Genomic DNA, 23,713 nt, shown 5'->3' with positions numbered 1-23,713 from the left:
TCTATTAAAAATGCATCCTTTCACACTAGCCCATACCATAAGTGACCCATAAGTCACTTATAATTTCCCTATCCAAGGCCACCAATAGGTAACCTCAATACATATGCCAGTCATGTTATGACCTTAAGGGCCATAACATGTGGTGGTCTTTAGGAGGGTCCCCTCTAAAGCTAGTCTTGTTCTGTCATAACAATCCTAAGGATCAACGTCATCTAGCTCATCATCCTTGTGTTGTCTTAACTCTAAAAAGAAAGAGGTGACTAACACTCCAATGCACTTAAAATTGTGCTAGCCCAAGCAAAATCTGGCTGAACCGAATCCATCACAAACGCCCCCAAGAGCTCTACCAACACCTAGACCCTTAAACATGTGGCTTGCCAAATTATTGGTGTAAAATGGGATTGTGTATAAGTTCAAAGTGCACTTCCCTATATTCTCACTCCAAGCTTGGAATGGAGACGCAACATACTGTGTGCTTTCTAAAGTTAGGGTTAGCAAAGAACGCGATGGTTATGGGGGATCGAAGAGATCCATCATGGATGCAGGAGAGAGAGAGCGAAGAGATATATAAGATTCAAGAGAGATGATTAGCACGAACTCAATAGGATTGATTAGATGATGTGTTCTAGATTAATCGAGTACAATGCCTTTTTGTAGGCATAGAGCCTTGTCTTTGACTAAATCAAATCACACACACACACACACACACACACACACACACACGTGGCATACCTATCTTATCCACTGATAAGAGGTGATTCATGCGCACACAAACACATAAACATAAGGGCTATTTCACACACAATCACACTTGAAGCTCCGAATATCCACTAATGAACCTAAGCTAGGGAATGAACGATTGTTCCCCCCTTAACCAAAATTCAAGGTATGATGACCATGTAGGCATGACAATGATGGTGTACAATGCTGGACCCTTCCCACTTATGATGCCCATGTATGCTGGCTGATGGTTAACAATGCTCTGTAAAACTCATATATGTGTAGAAAATGGTAAGGACACAACGATAGAGGCTTGATTCTTTGGCTTAGAAAGACCAATCATAATCAATAAAGATGGCCTCAATATTGTACTTTCTCATCTTCTTCTTTATCCTCTTCTGCAAAGTAAACCTTTTGTGCTCTCTTTCTTGCAGAACGTTCCTTTTCAATGCGGCCTGGTTTTCCACAAAAATCACACTTTAATGCTCCTTTTCCCTTTGATAAAGATCCCTTGTAGTTCTTTGTGTAGTAGCCCCTTTCATTGTATTGGTAGACCCTTGTGCTCGTCTTTTTTTTACCTTCTTATCCTCTTCTAATATTAAAGATTCAACGTCCACCAATTAGGGAGAAGGAAGATTTGTGAGGGTTGTGACGAGATTACCATAATCTTCGTGTGGTAGACCTTTTAGAAGTACAGCAATGACTATATCTTCTTCTATAGGCATCTTGATGCTTGCAAGTTGGCTTAGTGTGCTTTTCATATAATTTATGTGAGCTGGAACAGAACCTTCAAGTTTCATCTTTAAATCAAAGAATTTCATGAGAAGGCTAATTTTATAATTCTTTGCAATTTCTCCAAACAGCTTATTAAGTTCTTCCCAAGCTTCATTGGATGTATCAAACCCATCTATGTGGTGATTAAAGTTATCACTCAAGCCCAAAGCAATTATTGCAAATGCCTATTCATTACATACCACCCATTGTGCAACGTACCTCACTATCCCTTGTGGTTGGGTTTCTTTCTTTTCCATTGGCCATATCCATAGTCCCTTCTTCATTAGAACAAATTTGATTTTTGTTTGCCAAGTATGAAATAATTTCCCATCAAATTTGTCGAGAGTGCCCATGATTGAGGATAGGTCTTACTCTTGGCTTGCAGCTCAAGAGCAGTGTCTAAATCCTTTACAAAGTTTTTAGCTCACACACTTTCCCCCTTTGGCGAAAACTTTAATTGTTTAGAAAGTGATACACTCATGCGAATTGCCTTGTATAACTCAAGGCATGTACATCATGAAGGAAATATGCACTACATATGATTCATGAACACCTCCCAATGAAAGCTCTCGTGTGAAGATCGATTTGATAAAAGCTTCCAAAGGTTTGTGCATATGAACACCCATTAGACGAGACACCAAAGACTTTAGGTTTTTTTCTTTCTTTCTTTCTTTCTTTTCTTTTTCTTTTCCTTTTAAATGAAACGAAATCTCTCTTTTTTCTTTCTTCTTTTTTCTTTTTTTTTTTTAGTGGCAGCCAACGACAGGCGCTGCAAGTGGTGGAGCTCGTGACAAGACTGACGGGAAACCCAACTATTTGTTGTGTTGCTGGTGGTTAAGAGGCGAGAAGGGCGATGGGCGACGGACTTTAGGTTTTTTTCTTTCTTTCTTTCTTTCTATTCTTTTTCTTTTCCTTTTAAAAAAACGAAATCTCTCTGTTTTCTTTTTTCTTTTTTCTTTTTTGGTGGCAGTCAACGACGGGCGCTGCAAGCGGTGGAGCTCGTGACAGGCATAGACGGGAGACCCAACTATTTGTTGTGTTGCTGGTGGTTAAGAGGCGAGAAGGGTGACAGGCACTGCAAGCAGTCGTTAAGCAACGGAGCGCAAAAGCGCAGAAGCCGGGCTGATTCAAGCTGGCTTGCTCTTGCTACGCGGGAGGAGATGGGTAGGGCGGCCTCCAGGTGATGAGAGTGGTGCCACGGCTGTCACGTGCAAATTCGTTGTGACATAGGAGAAGACGTCGTGCTGAAGCGGACGTTGGCTGGCATCAAAGGCAGCATCAAAGGAGGCGGCACTCGACAGGCTCAATGCATAGTGGGCACTCAAAACAAAGCAGCAAGCTCTGATACCAACTGTGTGCTTTCTGTTAGCAAGCAGAGAATGCACTGGTTATGGGGGATCGAAGAGATCCATGGTGAATGCTGCAGTAGAGAGAGAGCGAAGAGATATGATAAGATTCAAGAGAGATGATTTGCACGAACTCAATAGGATTGATTAGATGCTGTGTTCTAGATTCAAGGAGTGCAATGCCTTTTTGTAGGCATAAAGCCTTATCTTTGACTAAATCAAATCACACACACACACAAACTAATAACATGTGGCATACCTAGCTTATCCACTGATAAGAGGTGATTCATGCACGCACAAATACAAAAACATTAAGTAAAGGCTATTTCACACACTTAAGCTCCAAATATCCAACACATACCACACATGAGAACCTACTAGGGAATATAAGTAGAGGTATGCAAGTGTGTGTCAAATCCCCATAGATCTCCTCGTAGAACGCTCTTGGTACGAGACTCGAAACCTGCAAACAAACCAAACAAACAAGAAGGGGGTGCAGGCCTGACTCACCACCCAACCATGACAGTCGCGGGCAAGCCCACAGACTTGGTTGTCCCTACCGAGCCACGAGCTGAGCTAACTAGGTTGACGTACCGACCAATCTCTACCTCGCGACGTCCCATATCGCCACGAAGCTACCCTCGCGGGCCTCGAGACTAATGCCGGCCTCGGCTGCGTAAAGCAGGTGCACGTCTGCACTAGATCCAGGCTCCAGACCATAGAGCTCTCACAAATCACGCGAGACTCTATATGACTAATGACTAACCTTGGCCACCCTTTTATAGACTCTTGGCCGGTCATCGGGCGTCCACACTTGGGCGCCCGCCCGTCCATACTTGGGTGCCCACTCGTTAGTCTATCCCTAACTCAGCTCGCCAATCAGCCTGCCTAGCTCCAAGCTTCCCCAAACCTCAAAGCTAGTCTTGTGTGCGTGTAGCATACGGTAGATACACACTATGCACATGACATACTCCCCTTCCTCTAAGAGCTCACTCCTGAGCTCACTAAAAAGCCAGGGTAATCTCTCTGAAGAGTAGTCAATGTCTCCCATGTAGCGTCCTCCTCAACACGATCCTTCCACTTGATCTTGTATTCCGTGATAACCGTATTACGCAATCTTCTTTCACGAAATCCAAGAATCTTTTCAATTTCGTGTGGAACAAATGTCATGTCCTCGATATCTATGATTTCTTCAGGAGTAACTAACTGGTATGTTCCACCCAGTACTTTCTTAAGTCTACTAACATGAAATACAGGATGACCTTTCACATGAGAAGGCAAATCCGATTCAAATGCAACTGAACCAATCTGTCGTGTAATACGAAATGGTCGACAGTATCTAGGGAATAATTTCGGAGATCGACCTGTCCGTAAAGTCTCGGAATCTTTCGGAACTCGCAAATACACCATTGTTCCTTCAGAGAACTCTCTGGGTAGACGATGTCTATTAGAATAAAATCTGTCTCGATCTTGAGCACTTCTAATAGATTCCTTCGCAACTTGTAACATTTCTTGCATATCTTGCAAAAAATTACGTGCTGCATCATGCTAAAGTCCTGAGAATCCTACTGTAACAGGTGATCTAGGTTGAAAACTATACATAAGCATGAAAGGACTAAACCCTGTACTCGTATGCTTAGTACTGTTATATGCAAATTCTAACATAAGAAGATAATCCTCCCATGAACTCTGTGTTTTGGATACATATGCTCGAAGCATATCCTCCAAAATCTGATTCACTCTTTCAGTCTGGCCATCAGATTGAGGATGATCTGAGGAACTCAAATTCAAAGTTGTTTCCAACTTCTCAAAAACAAGTTTCCAAAAATCACTCGTAAACTTAGAGTCCCTATCACTGACTATGTCCTGCGGCGGTAACCCGTACAGTCTAAACAATTGCTCGATAAACTGCCGTGCTAATTGCGTAGCTGTAATAGTCTTCTGGGTCGGTAAAAATCTAGCCATTTTTGTCAAGCGATCTACCACAACCCAAATAGAATCGTGGCCTTGATGTGTTCTTGGCAATCCGGTAATAAAATCCATGGAAATACTTTCCCATTTATTACCTGGGATTTGCAAAGGATGCAACAACCCAGCCTGTCTAAAGCGTTCAGCTTGACAAACTTGACACTTGAGAACATAATCTTCTACATACCCTTTCATCTTTAGCCAATAAAAAGTGTGTTTCACTAACGATAACGTCCTGTGTACCCCAGGATGTCCAACAGAAGGGGCGTCATGACACTCCTTAAGAATCTTGGACCTAATGTCTGGGATCTGTGGTACACAAATTTTGTCATTACGGAATAGTAAACCATTCCGAATCATCCACTGGCCTCCTGCAGCCTGAATGGTAGGCTGTTCAGTCATTGAGTCTTAGTCAATCAATGAGCTCCCGTCCTGGATCTTCTGCCAAAATGGACCAAAATAACTATCAGTCTTGCAAAGCCCTCTCAAAGACTGAAATAAGTCAGTAGAAATCTCGGTGAACGACAAAGTATTCATCTCTCTAATTCGACTAAGCGCATCTGCAACACTATTCATGGACCCTTTCCGATAACGAATCTCAAAATCCAAATCTTGCATTAACTCAGCCCAACGAGCTTTCCTTCCTCTCAAATCATCCGCATCACACACATACTTGATTGACTGATGATCAGTCAATACTACAAGCTTGGAGCCATATAAATAATGTCTCCAAACCTTGAGAGCATGAATCACAGCATAAAGCTCCTTCTCAAGGGTTGGCCAACGAGATTGAGTGTCGTCTAGCTTTTTACTTTCAAAAGCAACATGTCTACCATCTTGACATAAAGCAACCCCGATGGCATAGTCACTAGCATCAGTTTCAAGAACATAAGTCCGACTAGGATCGGGTAATGCCAAGATAGATGCTTCCTTGACTTTATCTTTCAAAAGTTTGAAGGCCATATCCAAATCGTTATTCCAAGTGATAGGCTGATTTGACTAACGTCCACGACCTTTCAATAAGTCGGTCATCAGTAGTGTGAGCTGAGAGTACTCCCACACAGATTTCCGAAGAAAAACAACAAAACCGAGAAAAGAACGAAGTTGTTTCACTGTTCGCGGTATAGGCCAGTCCAGAACCTTCTGAACTCGGTCATAGTCCATGCTCAATCCATCTCCAGTGATCTTGTGTCCCAAGTAAATGATGTCTGTCATAAAAAACTCACATTTACTTAACTTAGCATATAGTCGATTCTATCTTAAAATAGATAAGACAATCGTGAGGTGTCGAACATGATCCTCAAGAGTACAACTATATATCAAAATATCATCCAGGAACACCACCACAAATTTTCCCCAAATGTTCACGAAAAAGATCGTTCATCATTTGCTGGAAAGTGGCTGGAGCATTGGTTAACCCAAAAGGTAATACGAGAAACTCGTAATAGCCATACCTAGTTCGAAAGGCGGTTCTTTCGACATGCCTTTCATGAATACGTATCTGGTAATAGCCAGTACGTAAATCTATCTTCGTGAAATATTTCGCTCCTGCTAACCGGTCAATCAGGTCATCTGATCTAGGGAGAGGATAACGGTTCTTAATTGTCAGCTTGTTCAATCTCTTGTAATCTATACACATTCTCCAGGTGTTGTCCTTCTTTCTTCTAAGCAACACAGGTGTACCCCAAGGTGATTTACTTGGACGGATCTAGCCCATCCTCAGATAATCTTCGAGTTGTTTAGCCAACTCATCTTCCTCAACTTGGCTCATCCTGTAAGGTGGAATACTAATAGGATGAGCACCAGGGATCAGGTCAATACGATGATCTACTGTCCTTTCAGGTGGTAAACCCGATGGCAGTTCCTTAGGAAATACATCTTGAAATGAATCAAGTATCTTCTGTAATTCTTTGCTTTCAAACACACTTAATTCATTAACATCCAGAAGGTATGAGAAATGAAGAAAGTGGAATTAATACACAATGGAAAGCAATATACAAAGAAGAATCCATTATATTTCCAAAATCAACTGTATTTACAAGAGGTCCCTAAGAGGGATGAATACAATCACCTAAAATACTATACTGAATGTCCTTATGCTAAAAACAAAAAATATGACTAGACCAATCTATCTGGACTTGAAGAGTCTTAAACCACTCAATCCCTAATAACAAGTCTACATTTTCTAGGTGCATAACATAGCATTCCAGAGTATCTTTGTAGTCCTGAATCTGGATTGGAAGCATCTCCACCTTTCGATCCCATACTTGCCTTCCCGTCGCAGGTAGGCGTACCTCATAGGTATGATCGCTGGGTGTCGTATCAAGACTTAATTTCTGCACAAGTTTGTAATGTGAATTTTATGGCCATTCACTTCTCCATAAACTCGGAGAAGATCATGCAAGCCAAATACTTTAGAGTTGAACAGACAATCAGAACATGTACTAGGAAAGAAAGTACAGTAAAACTGACGTACCTGTCAAAGACAACTGGTTAGCTTCCTTTGGCTTGGGTCCTCCGTTGGTCTTTGCACCCTTTTGCTTCGGGCACTTGCTACGCATGTGTCCTTTTTCTTCGCAGATGAAACAACTTCCCTCCTTCGTGAGCTTCAAAGCTTTAAGGAGTCGTTTCTTCTTCACTAGTGTCGAACTTGAATTCTTCGAAGGTTGGTCCGAAGACTTTCCTTCAGTCGTGTTAGCCATTGGTGCGAAGAACTTTCTTTTGTGCTTGTTCCCCTGCTCGGTAACGGGTTTAGACTTGGAAGAGACCATTGTATCATCATAGATACGAGCTGAATGAATGGCCTCGTTCAAAGTTTTGAATTTGTTATTTTTAACTTGTAAATGGTATGAGTCTGGTAAACCGGCTACGAAGAACCCCAAAACAGTTGTAGGATCCATCTTTGTAGCTTTCATCTGCAAGTCTCTAAATTTCTGGAGGTAAACCTCATAAGTGAGGTGCTGCGAGGTCATGGTCAAAGCTGTAAACCGCGCAACAACATCATAATCATCCTGTTTCTTGAGGAATTCCTTCTTGAAGATGTCTTCGAATTGTACCCAAGTCGTTGGCTTAGGGTTAAGTTCCTTCCACCAAAGCAAAGCTTTGCCTGAGAGGAAACCTGCTGCTAACTGGATCTTTTTTCCATCATCATATGGATGAAACTGAAAATGGACCTGCCACTTATGTAGCCAAGGTTTTATAGGCTCTTGGCCGGTCATCGGGCGTCCACACTTGGGCGCCCGCCCGTCCATACTTGGGTGCCCGCCCGTTAGTCTATCCCTAACTCAGCTCGCCAATCAGCCTGCCTAGCTCCAAGCTTCCCCAAACCTCGAAGCTAGTCTTGTGGACAAAAGCACAAGGAATTGAGCGCATACACACAGCCACTTCTTTCAAATACCTCAACCTATGAGGACGTCGTGTCCCTTCGAGCTCCTAAAAAAACATGCATGCCATGTCCAAAATCATGTTCCGCGAAACCCTTTCTTCAGGAGAAGATAGCAGCAGTGCTAGCTGAGCTTGGGTATCATGATCCTCCCTTGCACTCAAAAGAATATGGATGCCTCATAACTGCTGCCGCATTACTCGCAGCTTTATTGCCTGAGAAATGGAAGCACATCCAGCAATACGTGTAAAGAGGCTCAAATTTTAAACAATATGAATGATTCCTACGTACATGAGACAGCTCCTCAGATGTTATGCCAACCCTTGGTGGGAGATGAATGAGCTGCAACACCCAGAGCAAATAGACAGCTTGGTCATGACAGCCCCATCCTCTCCGACTTCTGGAAACAACTATGGAGCACCTTCAACCCCTGCAGGATCTGCTTGTGGCTCACTGCCCACAGGAATCTAGTGGTGGGCACTTGGGTTGCGATTGCCAGCTGCCCAGCAGCATGATGCCGTCGCAGGACACAGTCAGTATAATTGCCTCTAGGATTGCCCAATGGCCCAGCATGTTTGGTGGCAGATCCTTCGATTCTTCACCTTGAAGAGCCATGAGGTTCACTTCATTACCTAGGGTAAAGTTGCCTGGGTAATACAGGCAGGCTTGGCCGTACACTATGCAGCTGATGACTCCTTTGACTTCCAGTGACGAGAGGTGGGAGCCCATCAGCAGCATCATCACATGACACATTTGGTGTGTGAGAGCACAGTGACACCCCACAATACTGGTTGAAGACCATCTGATTCATCTAGACAAACCTCTGTCACACTCTCCCAAGCCAATGGGAGCACCTTCAGGGTGACTCACAGGCTGTGTGGGATCAGTGCGCAGCCTTTCTCCACATTTGGAGCCTGGGACCTTTTCGCACCTGCTGTCACAGAGGTAGTATTTGGTATTACAAGCCCCCAATGTCACCTCTGTTGTAATCTCCCCTTGATAGCCGCCAGAAATGGAGGGACCTCCCTCATTTCACACATTTTCTGTCCTCTATAGGAGGTTGGTTAGTATCTGCTTCAACGCGGATGTAGAATTTTTTCTACTGATAGTAGGATCATTTTATTGGACAAAAAAACAAGCAAAAAGGGTCTATCCTGAAACCACTAACAACCGCTGCAGTGGTATCACCCCACCAATTGTAGCTTCTCTCAAAGGTATAATGTACTTAAAGCAAAGACGTCCCCACTAATTTCAGTCATACATTGATGGTGTGTATTAATTACCGAAGGTGAAGTTCCCAGATTGAAAACAACTCCCCCACACCCAAAGCAACATGTAAAGGCACCAACAAAGAAAACAAAATGGGATTGACAAAGCAACCAAACATTCAAATAACCTGAGTTCCAAGAGCACGGTGCAAAGTCTCTCTTTGCTTCTCCATTTGGAGGACTGAGTTGCTGAAAACATTAGAAGCTCGTGCAAGAGCCCCCGTTGAATTAGGTCCCTCTGTAGCATACTTGCAGCAATCTTCTGCCAGCTTTGTAGCTGCAATGAAAGCCAAAGAAAACACTAAATTTTCCCATTAAGAACTTCCTGGGTTTTTTTTTTTTAAGAGAGAGAAAAGTGGGTGGGTCTTGCAAAAGGAAAGGGAGTATCAGAGATTTTGTGCATGCAAGTGCATGCATGCACACACAATCTGGGCATGGGTACACGCATTGGGGTGGGTGGGCGCGTGGGTGTTCTGAGAGAAAATTTAGGGCGGGTGGTTTGGGGGGGGGGGGGGGGGGGGTTGTTGTGGCTATGATAGGCAGGTCACGCACAGACTTCAAGCTGTTTTGAGCCGGCGGAGATGAAACCTTCAATGCCCCTCACAATTTCTCTTTGAAAATGCTGCAGGAACAATTCGTCCATTTACATCATAAAAAATATATTGTGGTAAGAAAAGGAGAAACTGTCATGAAACGTCTAGAATGTGAAAGCCATGAACTTTGCAATCAATTCACACCTTTCCTGCTCTTGTAGATATGTAGAGCCTTTCTAACTGTTGGTGCCTTTGAATCTCTGCTTCATCAGCTAAGATATCAGGGCCCTGCGAGCCTGTGTAGCCAGTAAACTGCTTCAAGACAGCCTGAAATGCTCATTTTCAGCAAAACCCAATAATCAGAAATTTGTTCATAATTGAGTGTCCACTCATAGCAAGCAAAAAGGCAAGACCACATGGAAGTAAATTCACTTATGAAGCTGATGTGAAACCAGTCATAAATAACAAAATAAAGTAGAATTTATTTTAATTAGCCTCTCACAAAAAATAGCCATTACAAAATCTCAAATAGGACATAATCTCTAAAATATGGTACTCCTAACTCTCGATACCCATCTCGCATAGTTACCCTGTGCTCGTAAAGCAGCCTTGATGAGTAAAACATAGAAGCTAGGTACGAGACATGACGTATAATACGGCGAAGTATAATACACATACTGGACATCTTTTATGCCGGATTGAAATATAATACGTCATTTTCATATATATATTTTTAAGAGCCTAGCAGTATAGTCTTGTCAAGTAGATCATAGATGATAAATATTAAAATCATAGATGAGTTTTTCTTCCCATGATGCTTAATTGGGCCAAACTCTAGAGAGAGAAACACACACGAGAGCATTCGCTGTAGTTTCAAACGTTAAAACGTTCTCTCTTTTACAACCTTACAAAATTGAATTTTTTTTAAAGACTACAAAGACTCACGTTTTTTATCATGTAGACGTTTTTTATTTAAAAAAACATGACGTACAGTACTTTATACTTCTATAGAGTAAAATCAGGCCATCAACAGCCCAAGCGCAAAATCACCCTTCGTGTGTCACTTGTCTCTGATAACAGTTGTCCACAGTGGAGTAGAAGAATAATACAAGAAGAAATCGAAGTATTGATCAAATTCTACTCAAAAAAAAACAACCAAGAATATGCTATGGAGGGAGAGGACCTTGATCAGGGTATTGTGAAGCTCGGCCTCTACAAAGCCCCTTGTAGGAGATCATTCCATGGGCTTGTCCTGAATCTAGTAACTAGTAGATGCTGTCCAGGTTCGAAACAGGTCCCTACATCCATAGATCTTGCCTGAGTCCATGAAAGCCCTCAAAACACCAGTATCCAGAGCACCAATAAGCCTGAAGCTAGACCAACATGTGCACATAGCCTGAGGCTAGACCAACACCAACCGCACACAAAGCCCAAAACCCAGTGTCCTATACCACCGGAGCCCACTATCCAAGAGTCTCTGGCTAGAGCTTGGGACACAGCTTCATTTTCCAAGCAACAACCGAGGATCTTATGTTTAGTAAAACAAAATATACACAAGGTAAGATAACACGGACCAAACTAACCTGCCGTCACAATAGTAAGTCTTTGTGCGTGCAAATATCATGCTGGAAGATAGACACCCTGAAGAGGAAACAGTGGCAGCGCCCTCGACCCTCTCATCGAATGTGACATGCTTGATCCAGCCCGAAGCCTACTGATTAGGAACACTAATGCAAAAGCAATGATTAGACAGAGAGAAGAGAGAGATGAACTCTGTATTCAGTATATTGATATGATACAAAAAGATGTCTTTGACTGTACAACTTCTCTAGCCTTTGGCCTTCCAAAATGGTAAACTAAGACCCTATATTGACTGACTATTGACCTGCCCCAACTAGAGGATCAAATGAATAATGACTAAACCTGGCCTGGCCATTTATAGGCTAATAAAATGCCCCTGCACAGAGCCGATTGCTGTCGGCCGGCAGGGGACAAGTATAATTTGCATTTAATGATACTTCTTCTTTGCCGGTTGCAATGTGCTAGTGCCCTAGAACTACCCTAAAATTGCTGCTAAATCAGGGACTAGCCATGAGAGGGACATGTCCACGTGTGTGCATCTAACATCCCCTCTTGCTAAACTTAAAACGGGATTCCATCCTTTGACCTTTGACTGGATGACTCATCATCCCTTGTCTGCACACACGGACTTCAAAACTTGTCATCTTTCCTCCTTGGAAACCTTGACTGAAAACCCTGCCATTCATCAGATTCCACTCCACGTTTGATGTTGGAAACTGTGCATCTGTTCCACTTTGTCCCCTTGCCTGCAATCCCTGTCCCTTAGCACAGCGATGGTCTTCTTTCCGAGGATGATCATGCCTTTGCTCCACCCTTGGAATTGTTCCCGAGAGCCTTTGGTATGCCCCTTTCAGAATACAACTCCCAAGGCTGCTTTCTTGTTGTTTTTGCCTGCTGCCGACCAACCCCATGAATGCTACCCTAGCTGTGTTTCTTACTATGGATCTGTGCACCATCCTGGGACTTCTAGTGCTTAGCTTGGCTGAGCCTGATGCTCTGATACCAATGTGACATGTGGAAGCCTTGACTTGATCCAGCCCTAAGCCTACCAATTAGGAACCCTAATGCAAAGGCAATGATTAGACAGAGAGAGAGAAGAGGAGATGAACTTTGTATTCAGTGTATTGAGATATGATACAAAAAGATGTCTACAACTTATGTGGCCTTTGGCCTTCCAAAACGGTAAACTAAGACCCTATATGGATTGACTATTGACTTAACCCAACTAGGGATAAGATGAATGATGACTAAACCTAGCGTAGCTATTTATAGGTTCATATAATGCCCCTACACACAACTGATTGCTGTCGGCCAACAGAGGACAAGCACAATTTTCATTTACTGATGCCGACTTCGCCTGAATGATGGTTTATGACCTAGCTGACCAGCCTTTTGAATATATCCAACCCCTGTTATTACAGGCTATGAAGAACATGTACCATCAAAATAAGGACGGCGGTCAAAGAAAGGCATAAAGATGTTGCCAGAGGAGCAAAAGACACCACATATATGAGGAAAGACCGGATGCACAAGAGCACCAGATGGGGCTAGTACCACGATCATATGCATGCCACAATTGAGGACAACTGTGATGTAAGAGGGAAAGAATGGAACTATTTGGTCCTCCATGCTCTTTTCACTTGATGGAACTCATGCCCGGACACATGGACAAGATGATGGACACATGGAAATAGGGTTCCTAAAGTTGGAATTGGAAAAAGCACCCGTCTTGGTCAAAAAGCAAGAAAAAGCAAAAGTCAAACTTTGTTGACCAAAAAGCTGAGGGCACCGTTGCAAACAGGACATCGAACTGGATCAAAAAGCTAAAAGCTGCTTTTTCAAAAAGCTACTCCAAGACCAAAAAGCAAGGCCCTGAAGATTTAAAAAGCAAATCAAGAACTCTAGCTATTATTAAAATAATATTTAAAAGAACAGCAAAAGCAAGGAGGCAAAGCAAAAGCAAGAAAAATAAAACAAAAGCAGGACAAGGCATAAGCATGGACCCCTCCCCCAATATATAAGAAGCTTGTATCCTCTTGGTGAAGCATAGAGACTCATGGAGAACTTTGAGGGAGAATCCGTGTGAAGAAACCATCGCCCATATCATCCTTTCTCCCTCAGTACACGTCCACTTGTAATCTAGATATGAAAACAAAAAAGATTGGGGCTAGAGTGCCCAAATCTGAAAACAAAGCAACACCTGTTGGCCCCAAAGCTTGGCGCCCCTTGCGGTATTTCTTTATTCAATTCCAAAAGTATGAAAGGCTGAGTACAACCAAAAAATCAGCCAAGAGATTACACCTGTATGTCCAATCTGACGGCCCACAATCCCTCTTAGCACAGAGGATCCATGCACACAGATCTGTGTCTCAAAATAACACACTGTGCCTCCCTCTGATCAGCCAAGACCACTAAACAGGGCAGCCATGAGCATACATCTGGCATAACTCAAGCACATGATTCAACATCTCAGCTCATACATACATGTACTGTTCAACCTCTGTCTCCACCCTTGTCAATCTGCCATACCCCTCCTCTCACAAGAGGCCAGATAGCTCAAATCTGCAACAGACATCAAGCAATAGAAAGAGAGATAGATGAACAGATGCGGAGCTTACCAAAATCAGCCCGTGTATTTGCACTGGAGGAAGCAGCGGTACCAATCTGTACTTGCAGGCACTTGTTTCCACAACCCTGCTTCACACGTGTATGTACTTGTCTGTACCCTCCTCCTTGTGTTCACCTCATAGCTGTACCTGTCTGTACAGTCCTGAAAAACAACCCTGTACCAGTCTGTACCGCCTCGAAATACGTGCCAAGAGCTGTCCTTGCATACGCCGCCTGCTGTCTTGATGCTGGTCGCCTACGCCGCCTGCAACAGATGAGGCGCCTGCACCTGTACTTGCTATTGTACAGCAGACACCACCTGTACCTGACTGTACGGCCACCTGTCAGCAGTCGTACAAGTGTCTGTACCTGCTGTACAGCCCCTGTCAGAGCCCACAGCCTCTGTACCTTCTCTGACTGTCTGCGCCGCCTGCACCCAGTGAAGAAACTGCTGTAGAATACAGCAGCCCACTATACTTGCAGTCGTACAGTGCTGTACGGACTGCACACGTGGAGTGTATGACTGAATCTGCAGAGGAAAACAGCAGCAGCACAGAGTTCCAGCAGTCGACTTTCTCCCCTCTGCTTTTCCACGCTGCCCAACACTCTTTTGCTCCACGTTTTCCAAAAGCTAGAGAGAGGGAGAGGAGAGAGAAGCACACACTCCAAAAGTGGAGTGGCCCCCTCTCCATAATAATCCTAGGGCCCCCCACTTTAATTATTATTAAAGTTCCCTAGGGGCCACTAAGGCCTAGGGGCAACTTTAATAAAACATTAAAATACTAATGTTCTAGTTCCCCCCTTCACACCTAGGGATGTCCACACATCATTAACTCTGTCCGGGCACCCCCCATGTGAATCATTCAATATTCTGACTCTGCAACCACCATGCCCACACTTGTGCTATTCCATTTTCACAGGGCCATGACATACCCCCCTCTTGAAAAATGGCAAGCGTCCTCGATTGCATTCTGGTGATACAACAAAATATCCAAAGTGAAATATACAATATGGCAAGATCAGCGTCCCAATCTCTCTAAGCCATGCACATGTATCAACATCATTCACTGCAAAACAATGGCATAGTAATAGTCCAAGTTGTATACCACTGTGAACGATACATATCCACAAAATCCCATGTGACTAGTACACATATATCATAGAAGTCCCATAAACAAATGTACTGTCAGCCTCAGTACCTTCGGGTGAGATAAAAACTGCACCAAGCGACCTCTAGATGTCATCTGAGCCTGTCTGTATCAAGGGAGTGGAGGTGCTACCCCCCTCTTGAGCATCAGGTAATGCTCCAGACCCATGCTCTGCTGAACCTGAATGAGCCACAATAAGAGTCGGCTCTAACTCAAAGGCATCGAGATAAAGCTGCAAAACCTGAGGTGAATCTGTTAAGTCACCTTCCTCCATCCACTTCGCATCCATCGGTGAATAGTTCTTGAACTTCACAAGATAGCGATGGGAAACTTTACCTCGTACCTTTCTTTCTTTATGTGCCAGTATCTGCTCTGGAATCAGAACCTCATCAAGTTCCTCAACTTCCGGCTAAGCCTCATTTGATACATCCTCAGGCACATCCCCACGGAAAGGTCTAAGAAGACTCACGTGAAAAGCATTGTGAATCCTCCAGTGATCTGGTAACTTCAAATGATAGGTTACCTCACCAATCTTTTCCAATACCTGAAAAGGCCCATAATATCGCATGCTCAACTTAGGGAATAAGCGCTCTTTACCCTTCATCTTCTTGAGTCTAGCCTTTTCAAAGCGCAAAAGAACCCAATCACCCAATGCAAACTGTAAATCACGTCTGTGACGGTCTGCGGCTTTCTTTTGCTTCTGCTGAGTTTTCTGGAGTGCCAACTTAACCCTCCGATAAGCTTCATCCAGACTTTCCACATATTGATCAACCTCAAATATCTTATCCTTTGTATGCAAAATGGGTGGTACCTTCTTCCCTCCTTCCACAATCTCAAAAGGCGCCTTGCCTGTCGAGGTATGTATAGTGTTGTTATATGCAAACTCCACCAAAGGAAGATACTTTTCCCATTGTTGCTTGTGCTCTGACACATAACACTGGAGAAGATCCAACACTATAGAGTTAGCCTCTTCTGACTGACCATCTGTCTGTGGATGAAATGACGATGAAAACTTGAGAGTTGTACCCATGTTGTCAAACAACCCTCTCCAGAACAAACTCGTCATCCGTGGATCACGGTCACTAATGATAGACGTAGGCAAGCCATGATACTTGAAGATGTTCGCCATGAACAACTTCACCATATGATCCACTTTGATCATCTTACGCACGGGAATGAAATGAGCCTGCTTACTGAACCTGCATATGATAGTCCAGATGCCATCATTTCCCGTTTGTGTCCGTGGAAGATCAAATATAAAATCCATGGCAATGCTCTCCCAAGGTCTATCTCGAATAGGTAAAGGCTGTAATAACCTTGGTGTCTTCTGACGGTCAAACTTTACCTTCTGACATACGATGCATTGCCTCACAAAGGCATCAACATCTCTTCTCAAGGTTGGCCAATAAAAAAAAGTCTCCACTGCTTTTACCGTGGCGTCAATACCTCTATGACCTGCATACGGTGGAGCATGACTTTCAATCATAACCTTGAGCCGCAATGGCCTGGTAACACACCGTCTGCCATGCATCAATAAAAACCCATCTCTGAGAGTATAGTGCTCATGCCGCTGACCCTCAGACATCTGATCATACAACCTTTCAAAGTCCTCATCATGGGCATACTGCTCTTTCATTTCATCAAGCTCATGATGATAAGCAAGTGAAACTGCAGAGACCTGTGGCTTGCGTGACAAAGCATCTGCTACTACATTCTTTTTGCCTTCCACATGCACAATCTGGAAGTGAAACATTGACAAAAAGTTTGCCCAACGCATATGCTTCTCTGAAAGCTTAGTCTGCGTGAGGAAATAGCGCAAGGTCTGATGATCTGTCTGCACAGTGAAATCAGCCCCAAGCAAGTAGTGTTTCCATGTAGAAAGAGCGTGAAAGGGAACAGAGCAGGCGATAGAGAGAGAAAATCCACCAACCCACCACACGTGGGAAATTTTCAATAATGTTCCATGCAAAAGCCTTTATCAAAGGTTATAAAACCTTAATACATAATTAACACTTATGGACACCCACACTTGAAAAATGTCCGGTCCTTCTTTTAAATGTGTGTGAACACATTGCCTTATAAAAATTAAGGTTTACTCTAGTTTATGGATTTTACCTTTTAAAAAGAACAAAATGAAAATACTTACCACCTGTTCACACACCACGCCACGCCACCAAGTCAGCAAACAGCATTCAACGGTACACTAGGGGCGTCACCGTCCAATGTACTGGCACGACATAATAGGCAGACACACGCAAACAAACCTTGTAAAAACAAATTTATGCATGCAGGCATAAATGCATGTGCACAAATAATGGACGAAATCTCCCTTTCATGAAACTTGTACAAGAGGTTCCTGTCGGGCACAAAACTGGCGCGATAAATATAAATAAATATATCCTGGTCTTCCTATGGAGTGACAGTCCCATAGGTAAGACACCATCCTGGCTATACACGGGTGGCACCAACCGGCTCCCGTCCATATAGCACGAAGCAAATCACACGCGTGACACAAAACTGGTTCTCGTCCATGTGACGCAACACTGGTCACACACGGGTGGCACTGATCTGGCTCCCGTCCATGTGACACCATAAAACTGGCCCTTTCACATGGCACACTGGCCTGGCCCCATGTGAACATGGCACAAATCTGGCCGCTCTATGGAGTGACAGTCCCATAGAAGTGGCTCCAGAAATGGAGATGGACCAAATGGTGACATCCTTCTGCGAGAGAACCACTCTTCGTGCCACAAAGATCTTCTCAAGTAGAACACTAGAATCCAAGTCATGGAGGTGCAGAAGTTAGGCAATTGAGCCTTGTATCGAGATGGCTACATCATCATTACAGAGCATCAGAGCTCCTTCGGACACTGAACGACTATGGCACTATCACTATGGTCACCTGCCCTATGACACTCTCTATGCGTTGTCCATAGTCACAGGGGACGGAAGGGACGGACTGTTGGAACGGAGGGACGCCGGGTCGGGACGGTTCAGCAAACGGGGACAGCAGGGGACGGTCGGACGTCCCCTTGGAGGCGTCCCTCACAAGGGACGGTCGGACGTCCCCCCTGGAGGCGTCCCTCACAAGGGACGGTGAAGGGGACGGTAGTAGGAACGGGGACGGCTGTGGGGGACGGCAGTAGGAACGGGGCGCAGTCAGACTGGTTTTTTTTGGCCGTTTCTAGCCGTTTGGCGAGGCCTTGAGCCTTTGAGGCTTGGGCCTTGGCCCTTGGCCCTTGCCTCTCTCTTGCCTTGAGGCTTGGCCTTTAGGCTTGAGCCTTGGGGCCTTGGGCCTTGGCCCTTGCCTCTCTCTCTCTCTCTCTCTCTCTCTCTCTCTCTCTCTCGTCTTGCCCTTGCCTCTCTCTCTTGCCTATCTAATATCTAAATAAGAACAAGGCTACAAGCACACACACACCCCTTCAAGTTTTCAAAGTTCAAGCAACTCTCTCTCTCAACTTTCAAGCCTCAAGCCTCAAGCTACACTCTATGAGTGTATCTACTCTCTCTAGTCTCTCTCCCTCAAGCTTCTTGAATCTTCTAACTTAGTAACTTCCAACTGCCAAGCCTCTCACACAAGGCTCTACTCTCTACTATCTAGACTCTCTCTCTCTCTCTCTCTCTCTCTCTCTCTCTCAAGCCTCTTGAGTCTTCCAACTTCCAAGCCTCTAGGCCTCTAGGTTCTCTCTCTCTCTCTCTCTCTCTCTCTCTCTCTCTCTCTCTCTCTCTCATTGCTCAAGGCTCAAGCCATCTTCAACCATAGCATCCTCCTCAACCGTCAATGCCTTCACTCTTTGATTGGCGTATTTTGTTAATATGACTCAAAAGCTTACCATTTTAGCGTAAATTTGTGCTCATTTTGATGTACTTCCAAAGTAGAATAAGTGTGGAGTAGAAAAACTTTTAAAAAAAGTATTTTTTGAGTGCCGTTCCCTCCCCCGTCCCCGTTCCCTACTTATGGCCGTCCCCCGTCCCTTGTGACTATGGCGTTGTCTAGGGACCAGTTGGTTGAAGGCATACCCCGCCTCAAACTAGCCAAGGATGTCTACCAGCCATGTCAAATGGGTAAGCAACATCGTACCTTCCTGCTCCCAACAGCCACCCAAGGATCCTTTACCCCGCTGGTACCAACAGACCATGCGGGATTTAGGCATGCTTCCCAGCGATACCCCCTTGGACGGTCCTCGTCGGTCCACCAGGCTCACTCGTATTTACCCAGCCCAAAAAGGACATTTTATTTGACATTTGTGTCGTGTTGCTAGCCGACAACCTTATCTCGGCCAACCAGCAACCGAACCCCATATATAAAGATGTGCTTCATAAATCAGCAAATCATGACATAATAAAAACAAATATCAACCAATCGTCTACACTCTACCCCCTATGTGCTACAGCAGCCCAGCAGAGCAACATCACCTTCATCAACAATTGTTGCCGGCAGCTCTACCCTCTACACACAGCAGCAGCAACCCGGTGAATCATCGCATCCAGCCCATGCTATTCAACAGTGCTCAGCAGCATCGTCTTCCACCTCTATATCCACAGTTACATCACCGACACTTCTGCAACAGCGTTTTATCCCTGTTCGCTGCCTTTGATCGCGACATACCTACAGCACTACTTCAGCAGTTCATCGTCTATCTTCAGCACTGCCTCTGTTGTACCTACTCTACATGGTGTTGCTTCATCATCTTCAGCAGTCTCCTGCAGCTTTCAGCCAATGTTATATCAGAGATGTGTTTCTTTATTCATGGCTATGTATATAATAACTTAACCATGCTAATAAAGAATTCAGTCTTTAATTAGTGTAAGCACACTTCCGTCTTGTGACACCTTCTCATGGAAAGCCTTCAAGCCTACAATTTCCTTATCATGATGTTCTTCTTGTAATGAAAGAATCTCCTTTACACTTGTGAAGGCACCTTGAACAAATTGTCACCGTGCCTCCTAATTTCTCCGTATTGGTAATGTGTGCGTGTCACATGCACTCTGCACTGTAGTGCATGGTGACAAGATGGCTCATCATCATCAGTGCAACATTGTACATTATTAGTACCTTTTTAGGATGATAATTGTCGTACGCCGTGACCCCATTGTAATCCTCAGTCTAGGATAAGTCAAGCACGAGCTACGTAGGTCATTCTCAGCCTTAGACAGTCAATCAGTCCAAGTCCCTTAACCCACTTGAAGAGATGCATTCATGCATATAGAGTCAGTAGAAACCTTAGAGTTTGCATCAGGACACGTGTGCATTTATATCATCCCATATGCATGTAGGCAATCTAGACCATTACAGAAGCCTTCAGATATCATCTAGCAGTCATCAGAATTTATCTAGTATTATTCCCATAATTTATGGCATTTATTGGGCATTTTTTACATCATTTATATATTTTGCCTAGACAAGTGCAGTCGGCCAACCCTGTAGCCAGCCGACCAGCATCCCTTGTCCATATAAATAGCTGAGCATGTAGTCTTTCATTCATTCATATCATAATCAGCCTAAAGCACTCAATGCTTGGAGCCTTCAGCACAAGGAGCATAAGCGATTGCAGAATTCAGCACCTCAACCTTCAGCGTTTTCCTCATCACCATATAGGAGCATTAACGCTTGAGCAATTCAACCTTCATGCAGTAAAACCCAGCATCTACAGCATTCAACCTTTAGTACCCCTTGCGTTTTCAGCATTCATACAGTTTTCAGCACCCTCATATGCATCGTTTTGCTACAGCCACTTGGTGAAGGTAAAACTCAGCATTCATACATAGTCTAGAACAGTCCCAATCAGCCCCTTCTCTCAACCTTAGATTTGCAACCTTCCTACATTCATTGGGAAGAGTGCATAGGCTCGAGATTGAACATTATTGGTGCTTCTACAGCCGTGTACAATTCAGCCCGACTCTTGGTCTTCCTAGATCTTGCGTTTGGCTTATCGGTAGTCCACCGTCGGTCTCTTCAAAGTAATAATACAAATACTATTCCGGTAACGAGATAGTTCAGTGGGTAATTCGGGACCCCATACGGTGTACAATTTCTCTCTCTCTCTCTCTCTCTCTCTCTCTCTCTCTCTCAAATCTCTTAAAGTTTGAAGTCTTAAATTGGATTGCTAAACTCACGAAACTCAGGATACAGAAGACGGTGTGAGCATTTGTGTGACAGGATCCTCAAATTACGAATACTTCCGCTACATGTTACAGTGTGTCCACGCCAATAAGAGCATCCATCAATCTCCCTATGTGTCCGTTCGTCTTGTTGGACCCTGTGATTCTATTGAGGTTGGAGGGGGGAGTCACCATCTTTCTTAATTTCTGAAAGACAAAAAGGGAAAGTGGAAGGATACAGGGCAGTTAAATGGGTTCTCATAGACCGCTTGGATCTTTTGAAGATGATGATGTATACTCTCTCTCTCTCTCTCTCTCTCTCTCTCTCTCTCTCTCTCCACCTTTGCCTATTATTCACTGCCCAGATGGCCATATTTCGCTGTGCCCATCAACACTATAAAGAATTTAACTTGCAAACCCTCAGTTAGCTCTCTCACAAATCATGATTTTGTGCTGCTATTTTGATCCCATGGGCCTTTGTGTTGATAATATCAACCTATCTCTCTCTCTCCACACACACACACACACAGTCTGCTGGCTAGGGTATGACTCCATCATCATCTCTCACATAAGTGGTCTGCTGACTACACTATGGCATTAAAAGGCTGGTCCTCGTCGCCTCGTAGCTGTTGTCGTCGTCATCATCGCCGTCATCGTCTCTCTCTCTCTCTCTCTCTCTCTCTCGTATATGCATGCACACGCATTCAATTACCAAACAGTTTTGAAATAGTACTGTTGAAAAAAAATTATATCCCCAAAAGCTAGGCCGTAATAGATTGTAAGCCTTTTAGATCATACTTGTTGTTGCTTGGCCACCTGCTCCCGCAATTTACTTGCTTGTTTGCGTATTGCATCCATGGTCCTTGATGTGGAAGCACACTCATATATAAAGCGATTGACTACAAATCCTGCATTGGGAAATTCATTCATTGGTCAAAACGACATGGCGATCATTCTTGATAATCCATGGATGTAAAGGCTTTGCTTGTCAGATCAGAAACTCGCATAGAGCAGGCAAAGGGAGTGAGTACAGAACCTCAATGGAAGAACGGGATTCGGCGTTGAAGCGCGCATCACAACCTTGCAGATCTGAGGAGACGGCACAGTCGCTTGCGCAGGCGAACGGCCGGGAAGGTTGGAAAATGGAGAAGCTACCGCGACGATAAGGGGCCGGGGGGGCGGGCGCGGGCGCGGGGAGGGAGAGAGAGAGAATTAGGTCCCACGGCTCTAGAGAGCCTCCTACGTCGTAGGCGAGACAACTCCGTTAGATCAGCCTCGGCACTGTCTCCACGCTTTCTTTAATGCTTCTGACTATCTCCACGCTTTCTTTAATGCTTGTGATGAGGGGATCGACCACGCTTTCTTTAATGCTTGTGATGAGGGGATCCACCGTGCGGAAGTGGGGCATGAAAAAAGGCAAAATCGCTTGCGGCATTTGGCTTGACATCCCAATGAGAACGGGCATAGTACTTATCGTGGGGCGTGTACCTTCCGTTCATTGCCCCGTTCCTTTTCTCTTTTTTCCAGCAGCATCACCCTTCTTCTCCTTTCTAGACTTCTCCACCTACAACCCAAGTAGAATCCAACATCAAATCCAAACATACAAGTAAACTCGGGAAAGGTCATACAAGAAAACCTAGGCACATACAAGTAAACCCGAGAACGTCTAGACAAGTAAACCCGAGAACTGAATACTTACCGTGTGGGGCGTGCCCTTCGTCGTTGCAAACCCCATTCGTTTTCTCTTTCCACCATCACCGGTCTCCTTTTTAGACTTCTCCAATTGCAGCCCAAGGAGAACCCAGCATCAAATCTAAACAGACAGGTAAACCCGGGCAAGGTCATACAGAAAAACTCGGGCATATACATGCAAACCTGGGTACCAAATACTTATCGTGGTTCTTTGGTCTGTTCATCATTGTAGACCCCATGCATGTTCTCTTGGAAGGGTCACCCTTCTCCCTTGTAGAAACCCCTGTGCATTTCCTATTGCCCAGGTCACCCTTCACCTTCATCGCGGGGGGTTGGTCCTCCGTCTCGCCGCCGTCAGCGACAACCACGGCCTTAACAACTTCTCTCTTGTTAGGGTGACCCGTCTCCTTTGACGCGAAAGTAGGGCCCTTTCCCTTGTCAAGGTCACCCCGTGGGGGGTGTGCCCTCCATCGTTCTCCACCCTGTTCCTTTTCTCTTTCCTTCATCTCTTCCCACAAAAAGTGCCCTGGAGTAGCAAAGATAGATTGGAAATGTGCCACGTGTTCCCTTTTGCGAGTTCATTTACATCATT

The 23,713-nt window shown here is 44.4% G+C and overlaps 1 protein-coding gene across 1 annotated transcript in view; it reads right to left on the bottom strand.

Moving 5' to 3' along the window:
• Positions 1-22,696, bottom strand: part of LOC147622690 (SH3 domain-containing protein 2-like) — an 80,396-nt gene extending 57,700 nt beyond the window's left edge. Inside the window, exons 1-5 of the mRNA XM_086822298.1 lie at positions 22,466-22,696; positions 22,228-22,337; positions 10,196-10,318; positions 10,011-10,080; positions 9,587-9,735 (exon numbers count right to left, since the gene is read on the bottom strand). Coding sequence (XP_086678424.1) covers positions 9,587-9,735; positions 10,011-10,080; positions 10,196-10,318; positions 22,228-22,287 — 402 coding nt within the window. The 5' untranslated portion in view covers positions 22,288-22,337; positions 22,466-22,696. The remainder of the gene's footprint in view (positions 1-9,586; positions 9,736-10,010; positions 10,081-10,195; positions 10,319-22,227; positions 22,338-22,465) is intronic.
• Positions 22,697-23,713: the final 1,017 nt, after the last annotated feature.

This window comes from Cibotium barometz, chromosome 28 (genome assembly GCF_041138505.1).
Source record: "Cibotium barometz isolate CiBa-2024 chromosome 28, ASM4113850v1, whole genome shotgun sequence".
Lineage (NCBI taxonomy): Eukaryota > Viridiplantae > Streptophyta > Polypodiopsida > Cyatheales > Cibotiaceae > Cibotium > Cibotium barometz.
This window is presented reverse-complemented; position numbering and strand designations above follow the sequence as displayed.